At 55.8% G+C, this 9,768-nt stretch overlaps 1 protein-coding gene across 1 annotated transcript; it reads left to right on the top strand.

Annotated features, from left to right (window-relative positions):
* Positions 1-202: 202 nt before the first annotated feature.
* LOC131404887 (putative butyrophilin-like protein 10) lies at positions 203-9,463 on the top strand. Its single transcript, XM_058540334.1, is given in 7 exon segments — positions 203-306; positions 519-872; positions 1,519-1,779; positions 1,782-1,802; positions 2,986-3,102; positions 7,699-8,290; positions 9,439-9,463. Coding segments are annotated over 7 exon segments (1,464 nt in total). The 5' UTR covers positions 203-212.
* Positions 9,464-9,768: the final 305 nt, after the last annotated feature.

Here is a 9,768-nt window from a genome sequence, read left to right as displayed (position 1 = left end):
AAGGGAGGGGCTGAGATGGTTATAAATGACCTTTCTCTTCCAAGGTCATTTTTCCTTCACTCCCGTTAGACTCCTGTTAGTGCCGTGTCTCCCCCACGACAGAGCGACAGATAGAGAAAGAGACAGAGAGACAGAGACAGCGACAGAAAGAGAAACTACTGTTGTCCCCACCTTGTCTCCGATGTCCGGGGCTCTCTCTGTCCCCAGCAGGCATGGCCAAGACACGTGGACAAGGTGCCTTTCGGCCCAGCGGCTGCGTCACCCTCCTCGTCCTGCAGCTGCTGTCTGGCGCCATCCCTGGAAACGGTAGGAGAGCTTGCAGGAGAGCTTCTCTCCCCACGTTAGGAGGATGCCCCAGGGCAGGGAGGGGAAGGCCAGGGGGAGCCAGGCTGACCGTCCCGCCTTCCCGTGTCAGCTCAGCATCCGAGGACTCCTGCCCAGGGGACCCTGGCCGTGGGTGGGAGAGGCTGATCTCCTCGCCCCTGGTCTAATCAGCCCTTTGGGATCTGCCGCTAAAGGGAAAGCCGATTTCCAGCTCTCTGGGCCCGGTGAGCCTGTTCCGGCCCTGGTCGGGGAAGACGCGGTTCTCCCGTGCCTCCTGTCCCCCAGCATCAGCGCCGAGGACATGGAGCTGCGGTGGTACAGGGACCAGCCCTCCCCCGCCGTGTACGTGCACAGGAAAGGGGGGGACGTGCAGGAAGATCAGATGGCGCTGTATCAGGGAAGGACCACGTTCGTGGAGGACCTTGTGGCCCAGGGCGAGGCTGCCGTGAGGATACACAATGTCACCGCTTTCGATAATGGGACATTCCACTGCTGGTTCAATGACAGCACTGGGTCTGCAGAGGCCACGCTGTGGCTGCGGGTGGCAGGTGAGGGCTGGCTGGCGGGGCCCCGGATCTCCCCGAGACTTCTCCCAGAAGTTTCGTCCCAGCTCCAGATCGTCCAGTTGTGACCCAAAGTTCCTAAGCCTGAGAGCTCCCCACGACAGGTGCCTCCAGGCATCCTGAGGTCCGGGTCTGCCCAAGGGCCAGGGCTTCTCGGGACAGGTGGTTCTGAGTGAGGCTCTGTGTGCTAATTCTCCTTGTCCTCATAACCCCATCGAGGAAAGGGGATGACAGGGAGGGAGGGAGAGAGGGAGAGACAGAGAGATAGAGAGACAGACACAGAGACAGAGAGAGATAGAGAGACAGAGAGAGGCAGAGAGACAGAGAGGAGAGTGTGGGAGATGGCGACCTGCCCTTGGTGATCCAGAGCTTTGTTTGAGGGCAGCAAACCTCTGTTCAATCCCCACACTTACTAATCTTGTGATACAGGAGAGGTACTTAATCTACCTGAATCTTTTCTGTTTTGTCCTATTTTTTTTTCTGGGAATGAGCGTCACATATTTGGGATGTAAATACTACACAGGGGAGATAGTTTGTGAAAATCCCGGACCCCTATTGGAAATTCTCAGGGTTTTTATCTTTCTGGCAGAAGCAGCGGTGGCTGCAGAGGTTGGGGCATCTCTTCCCGCAGGCCTGGGCTCCGAGCCCGGAATCCGAGTGCCAGTGGACCAGGACAAAGGTGCCTGGGCAGAGTGTACCTCGGCAGGCTGGTACCCGGAGCCCCAGGTGCAGTGGACAGACTTCCGGGGAAAGAACCTACCAGATTCTGTGAACAACGTCTCGGCCTCGCGAACGACCGGCCTCTGGGCTGTGGTATCCAACGTGACCATCCCTGACTGGGCTGTGGGGGGCCTCGTCTGCTCCTTCTCCAGCCCCCTTCTTACAGAGAGTAAGGCGGCAGGCACCGCCTGCCTGGTGAGAGTCCTCTTCAGTTCTTGTCTCAAAAGCTCTGAGCACAGGCCCTCGAGTCCCCAGATGCCAGGACATTAGGAGGGAGCCCCAAGGCTTGTAGCAAGAGTGGACGGGATGGCTGGTCCCTGTCCACGGCCTGGCCTGGGGGTCAGGGCAGACCCACAGTTTGGGGTGCTGATTCCTGAGATGGAGCAGAGATGGGGTGCAGAGGGAGCCCACAGGAGAGCTTTGCCCTGCACGGGAAAGAGAAACACTCGCTCCATATTAACTTTAAAAGTTTTTTTAATAGACTTTATTTTTTAGAGCAGTTTTAGGTGCCCAGCATAATTGACGGGAAGGCACAGAGATTTCTCACGCACACACAGCCTCCCCCAGTATCCACACCCCACCAGAGTGGTGCATTTGTACAGTTGATGAACCGACACGGGCACCTCATCATCCAGAGTCCATAATGCACAGTAGGGTTCACGCTTGGTGTTGTGCATTCTGTGGGTTTGAACAAAGGTACAATGACGTTGATCCACCATCGCAGTATCATACAGAGTAGTTTCACTGTCCTGAAAATCCTCTGTGCTCCTCTCACTCACCCCTCCCTCCCCCAACACCTGACTACCACTGAAAGGATCTCTCCCCGTCTCCAGAGCTCTGCCTTTTCCAGAATGCCATATGGTTGGAATCATACAGTATGGAGCTCTTTCAGGTTGGCCTATTTCACTTAGTCATATGCACTTAAGGATCCTCCATGTCTTTTCGTGGCTTGATAGCTCGTTTCTTTATCGTGCTGAGGAACAGTCCACAGTCTGGCTGTCCCACGGTTTACTTACGTATCCATTCGCCTACTGAAGGACACCTTGGTGGCTTCCAAGTGCAACTTTGTATAATGTTTTCATTTCTAAATGATTTCAAACTTACAGAAAATTTGCAGGAATAATACACAGATCTGTGCAAGCTTTACCCAACGGTTAATGTTCTGCCCGTTTGTTTTACCGTTTCTCTGCCCTCGTCCACTGTCTCTCTCCTGCCCATCCACCCAGATCTGTCTGTACAAACACACACACACGGTTTTCCGAACCATGTCAGAGCAGTTTGTAACATGGTGCCCCTGACCCACGACCCCTGTGACGTCTACACCCTGAGAACACAGAAGCTCTCTCACTGTGTTCTTCACTCTCTGGGACCCCTGCAGACCCCTCCTCCAGATGGTTCCAGTCTACAGCCTGGAAAATAGTTCTGCCTCTGATCCTCGTGACAGCAGGAGTTGCAGTATCCACATCCATCTACTTCTGTTGGAAGCGTCAAAGGGGTAAGAACAGGAAGCTGCCGGAAGAAGAGGGAGCTCGTGGGGCAGAGGAGCGGGACCTGCCATTGCCTGGTGCACAGGGACCCCGACGGGACAGGCCTGCCCCCCTCCAGAGTGCGGGCGCCCATGCAGAGCCCTGTGCACCTCAAATGCAGGAGGCAGGAGTGCCCCGTGCAGGCCCAACCCTGGTGGCCCAGTCTCCACAGACCTAGGGAAACCTTGTCTCTGAGAGACCCTCGGTTTCCTAGCCGGGGGTTTCGGGAAGGCCGGCAGGTCTCCATCCGGGAAGCAGACAGGTCTGAGCCTGAACCTGAAAGAATGCAGCAGTGGTCAAACGCGGCAGCGAGCCAGGCCCTTGAGGGCCCCTGTTGTCATTGTCGTTAGATTGTCACCATACTCACTGTTTCCCTCACCACTCATCCACCCCCGGCCTCCTGTGTCATGCAGGAGCTGGAGACTTGGCCGCAGAGGTCAGGCCCAGGTTTGGGAGCAGAGCAGACTGTCCCTCATCTGGTGTTAGAGCCTCGTTATGACTTTAGGTTGGAAGGGAAGCCTTGGGCCAGTGGGCTGGGCCCCACAAACTGCCCTCCACAGGGCTACACTCCCCGTTACGTTTCCCTGAGCCCTAAAGCAAGTGTATCCGTTCTTGTTTTACAGAGAGACCAGGGGAAGAGCTCGGTGAGTCCTGTTCTGACTTAGCTTCCCAGAACATTTGATATGCTGATTCCCATGGCTCCCCATCTTTCTGTTTCAGTGCAGGCTCGGCATAGGTCGGCCTCACCCACGGTGAAGCCCATGCTGGAGGCTTGGAGCCTCTGCCCCCAGGCGACCCTGTCACCAGCTAACTGCCGGGAGTTGCTTCAAGAGTTTCTGAGAGATGTTCCATCAGCATTTCATAGTTCCTCAAAATTGTTTTTCAGGACTGCAAATCAGCCATTTAAACTACCCATCATCTTAAACTGACTCAGACCAGTCCAAATCACACTGCAGGAACGACACCTGTGCAGAAGAATGGAAAGATGTACCAACGTAAGCTTTGCCTCATTGTAATGCCAGGATCTCTGCCCCAGGAGGGGCTTAAGCCTTGTTAACATAACACGTGACGTATGTGGAGGCATGTATCTGAACTGCACATGTGCAGCCGTGCCCGCCTCTACACGGAACGACAAAACTTCCCTCTTGCACATTCGTTCTCTACCCTAAATAAAAGGCACCTGCTCTCCTTGTTCAAGGGCCCTTAGCTTTGTGAAATTATTCCCTATGTTCTTCATTTTGTTCGCTGCTTGCTGAGAATAAAATTCTGCTTCGTGTGGCAACGATTCCTGGTGTAGGTTTTGATTTTAGCTCACCAAGGAGCAGACTCACTTGGTCCAGTAACAACACCAAGTCCCACCCCCTAAAGGCAAAGGCATCAGAAACACAGCCCTAATTCCATGGAGCAGGGGTGAAAGGGCGGGGACACCTCTCCTAGGGACCCCACAACCAGAGCTGGTCTCCAGGAAACAGGAAAGGGCAGAAAGCGCCCTGCTTCAATGACCTATGGGTCTTGGCTTGTCTCTTTCACACACTCTTTTCTGATAGAAATAAGTGTGAGAAGTTCAGAGCTACTCAAAAGGATGGTGAGAGCAAGGTGGAGGAAGGCCACCAGCAGGCAAATGCACACCGTTTCTGGCTTCATTCTGCATTCCAATGTTCTTTCCCACGTGTGTGTGTGCACGAGTGTGCATGATTGTGTGCGCATGTCTGGATGCATGTGTGTGAATGCGTGTGTGCATGCCTGCGCAAAAGTGTGCATGCTGGTTTGTGTGTGCACAAATGTGTACACATGTGCATGTCGGGGTGCATATGTGCATAAGCATAAAGTATGTGTGCCCACATATGTGAGTACGTGTGTGTGTGTGTGTGTGTGCATGTGTGTTCTAGCCCAGGGTGCAGAAATGCTATTACATGCTGGTGAGTGGCAGCCACATCCTTGTGAACTTCAAGTCTCAGCTGCCCCAAGACACATCGGCTCCTTCTGTTTTATCTCCGGAGGCCCTGGGAGAGCCTCTGGCAATGAGTCCTGCCTGTGGGAGATGCCTGGAGAGTCAGCTTTTCTGAGGCAGGGCACTGGGGGGACTGTTACTGTGGAGAGCAGAGAAACGAGTGACTTTGGGCCTCAGGACAGGATCTCACAGACGGGAGGCGTGGAGTGCAGAGGGGGAGAGCCCGGCTGTGGAAGGGAGCGCCCAGGACCCGGAGAGGAGAAACTGACAGGGCACGAGACGGGGCAAGCGAGAGGACTAAGGGAAGCCGCGGACCCTGTCTCAACATGGCCACTTGTTGAAGGGCCAAGGAGGAGAGAGAGAACTCGTTCTTTCGTTTCTTCATTCATTCGTTCAACATAGTGACTGAGTGCCTCGTGGGCCAGCAACTGGGTATTTATTAGTGAGTGAAATGGCTTCCTCCGTGCCCGCAGGGCATCGGATCCATGTGGGGAGGCATGTGATAAACCAACGAAACTCTTTAACTGAGACTGGAATAAGTCAGGGTAAATATTACAGGAATGAAATGGGTGCGATAATGAAGTTGGCCACATGGGACCGCCAGGCCCTGCAGGGGGTGGCACCATCTGAAGGGATGGCTGGGTGATGGGGAGATGGCATCAGAGGGAGAAGGAGGAGACTCCTCCTCCACAGCAGGGAGCACGGGGGCTGCGGAGCGAGAGCTGGGCATGTGAAAGAGACACCAGTGGGCTGGGGGGCGAGCGGGCGCCCCTTCGTGCAGAGCCTGGAAGGCCGCGGTCGGGAGTCAGAATTTTGTGTGACGTGATGCAAAACGAGTGAGAGGTTTTAAGCAGAGGAGAGGCACTGATGGAGGAAGACAGACACAAGAGGCGTCCTGGAGCCACAAGAGGCAGAGCCAAGAGGGGCGAGGGAAACGGAGGAGCCCAAGGTGACCCTCAGCTGGGTGAGTCACTGGGCCGCTGTGGCTCCATCCACTGGAAAAGGACAGCCTGGGAGAAACAGACAGATTCAGGCCAAGGAAGTGAGGGTCATCTCGGATCCCCTAAGACGGAGATGTTCTCAGACGTCCAATGCAGACGTCCACTCCATTGTCGGAACCAAAGGCCTAGAGCTCCCAGGAGAAGTGTGGAGGGAGACAGGAGTTTGGGGTCAACCACATACACTGGCTTTTACAATTATGAAACTGATAAGATTTGGGAAGTCACAGTCCTGTCTGCTCAACTTATCTGTTAATCTAAAATCATTCTTGAAATTTTTTTTTAAAAATAGGAAATAAGATTTAAAAACAAAGAAAGGAAAGATACAGGACAAAGAGGACAGAGCTGAGCTCTGGTCTTGGAGAACCCCAGCGTCTGAAGGTCTGTTTGAGCAGAATGGCTCCTCACGGAGGAGTTGGAACACGCGGGCAGAGCTGGGGAGGGACCAGGAGAGGCTTCACCCCGACATCAGAGACAGTGTTGAGAGGCGGCTGATGGTGGAGCAAGATGAAAACAGAAAATGACCCGGAAAAACCCACAAGTGCTGTGATGAAGGGAGCTGCCTCCGCGGAGAGAGCTGGGTAGAAAATTCCAGAATTACTGTCTGTTAGGCTGGGCTGGAAATTAGAGAGTGGGGAATCAGGTGGAGTGTGGTTGGTTTGGTTTTAACTGAAGGAAAAGGCAATGAGTATGTTCGTTCCCTAAAAGGAATTAGGCAATGTGGGGAGAGACGAAGGCGGCACGCAGGGGTTTTCACAGTAGGAGAGCAGAGTCCTCTCCAGTTCAGGAAACATGAGCGTCTGGGACATCTGGGGGGAGACCCAAGCATGTGGGGCTTTAGAACAGACGAGGGCGGGCACAGGCTCTGGTTCTGGGGCCTGGAATGCTTCCATGGTGGCAAAGGCAGCTTCTGGAAGAGCTGAGCCCCAGGCTGTCCCCAAACGCCCTCCCCACCTCTCGTTATGGAGCCCACTGTAGACAGACCCTCCCCCAGGTCAGAGGCTGGGGACCTGGGAGCTCTGAGAGGGGCACTAGACAGAGATCAAGGGCAGGAGAGAAGTGGGCTGTTTTGCAAGATGTTGGTCTCAGCTTTTGGGGCTGTAAGATCCCTCTTGGGGTTTTCCAGACGGGACTCCACAGTGGTTGAGGCCCCAGCTGGCCCACAGCACCTGCATCAGTGCCCATGTGGTACCATCTCATGTTCTCCCGGGTCTTCCCCTCAGCTCTGCCTCTCTCTGTCTCTCGTCTGTCTGTCTCTCTGTCCTACTCTCTCTCCATCTCTATTTCTGTCTCTCTGTCTCTCTCTGTCTCTGTCTATCACAGACATGCACGGGGAGCCTGAATACTGGGCGATGGGCAGACCTCACAATGCACCGGCCGTGTCTCCTTGTCCCCTGCGAGTCGGCCCCTGGCTCTACCTGGAGTTGCCTCACCTGCTCCGGGGCAGGCTATTAGCATGGGGTCCTGGCAGAAAATGGGGAAACACAGGGATTCCCAGGGCTGCTGTGCCTCCACTTCCCCCAGAGACATGGGAGAGAGGCCCCGGGGTCCCATCCCTGTAAGAGCATGGGTCGTGGGCCTGAACCCCCAAACCTGACCCTCTCCTCTCCCCACAGTCAGCCCATCCCTGGACCCCGACACTGCAAGCCCCAAACTCTTGCTGTCTGGGGATGGGAAGAGTGTGAGGCGGCTGCGCTTCGACCAGGAGCTGCACGATGACCCCGGCAGATTCGACCTGGACCCCTGTGTGCTGGGCCGGGAGGGGTTCTCCTCGGGGAGGCATTACTGGGAGGTGGAGGTAGGGCACAGGGTGGCCTGGACCCTGGGCGTGTGTCTGGAGAGCTTAGATCGGAAGGGAAGGGTCCCCAAGTCGCCCCAGCACGGGCTCTGGGCCGTGGAATTGTACAAGCAGGAGTTCTGGGCCCTCAGCTTCCCGAGGGTTCGCCTCCACCCTCTGGAGCCCCTGCATCGGGTGGGCGTTCTCCTGGACTGTGACGCCGGCAGGATCTCCTTCCACAGTGCACCTGACAGATCCCTCATCTACGCATTCTCTGGACTCTCTGTCTCAGCCCCCCTGCGGCCGTTCTTCTGCCTCTGGACACACGACCCCAGACCCCTGACCATCTGCTCAGGACACTGGCTCCCAGAGGCCTCGGATCCTCCCCAGGGCCAGGGACAGGAGTGGGACGGGGACCCTCCTCTGACGAGGTCCACGTTCTCCCCAGCCCAGATCTTTGGGAGATGCACCCAGTCTCCTAAATCCCAGCAGGGCCACACACAATGGTGCAACTTTGTGAATTATCCTGTTTTAGCTTTCTTTTTCTGTAAAATGACGACAATACGTTATAGGCTGAATTGTGCCCCCCAGAATTCACGTGCTGGAGCCCCAGGGCCTCAGAATGGGACTGTATGTGGAGACAGGGCCTTTAGGAGGTGATGAAGGTGAAATGAGTCACTGGGGTGGGCCCTGATCCCCCATGACTGTGTCCGTATGAGAAGAGGAGATGAGGACACAGACACTCAGAGGGATGACCACGTGAGGACACAGGGAGAAGACGGCCATCTACACACCAAGGAGAGAGGCCTCAGGAGGAACCAGCCCTGCCCACACCTGGACCTCAGACTCCCAGCCTCCAGACTGGGAGAGAATGAACGTCTGTGGTTTGAGCCACCCCATTTGTGGTCTTTGTTACACAGCCCAAGCTGACTGAGACACCATGCTATACACAATTGGGTGACTTTGGGAAATGTGCTTGGGGGCATTTTAAACATTGACCCCAGTACCAGGTGTGTAGTAGTTGCTCAATAAATGCCAGCCTTCCTCCCCCTCTTCCTCCTCCTCCTCTTCCCCCTCCCCCTCTCTTCCTTCTCCCTCCTTCTCCTCCTCACAACCCCCTAGATGTCTGGTCGACCTTGGGTCCCCCTCTCTCTCCCTCCCTCACCGTGACAGGTTAGCCCAGGGCCAGGTGGAGGCCAAGCCACAGATCCAGAGCTCCCAGGCTGCCCTTGGTGTTGGTCAGGGTCCAGTGGGGCAGAGACCACAGGGGCAGTTTGACAGAGAGAATAGACTAGACTTAAGTGTCACCTGGGAAAGGAAGCACTCAGAGGGCATGAGGGAACTCTGAGGGGTGACGGGGCTCCTGCTGCCAGAGCTGCTTCCACCCTGTGTCTGGGGACGGAGGGGAGGCGGGAGGAGCCCGAGCTGGGGGAACGCTGCTCAGGGGCCCAGTGTGGCTGGTGCCTCAACTGCTGGGAGAATGCAAAGTGGGGTCCGGGGCTGAGAGGCCGGTGGCCCTGAGAGGGACAGGATTGGGACTGTCCCATCCTACGTGCTGCCCCTTGCTTCCCGTTGCCAGATCTCATGGGGAGCAGCTGACATGAGCTTTGTAGGGTCAGGGCCACTACCCCAGAGCAGAGTGCAGAGGGCCTTGTGGGGTGCCTGGGGCTGCCCTGACAGTACCAACAGTGGGGGGCTTAAGACCCCAGGACTGTATTCTCTTACAGTCTGGAGACCAGACATCCACAGTCAAAGCGTGGGCAGTGTTGGTCCTTCTGGAGGGTCTTAGGGAGAATGTGCTTTATGCCTCTCCAGGCGTTCCTGGGCTTGTGACCGGGTCACCCCAGTCTCTGCCTCCGTCATCATGTGACCGTCTCCCTGTGTCTCTGTGTCTCAAACGTTCCCCTCC

This window comes from Diceros bicornis, chromosome 1 (assembly GCF_020826845.1).
Source record: "Diceros bicornis minor isolate mBicDic1 chromosome 1, mDicBic1.mat.cur, whole genome shotgun sequence".
NCBI lineage: Eukaryota > Metazoa > Chordata > Mammalia > Perissodactyla > Rhinocerotidae > Diceros > Diceros bicornis.
The sequence above is the reverse complement of the archived record's forward strand: the minus strand, read 5'-3'. Positions and strand labels throughout refer to the sequence as shown.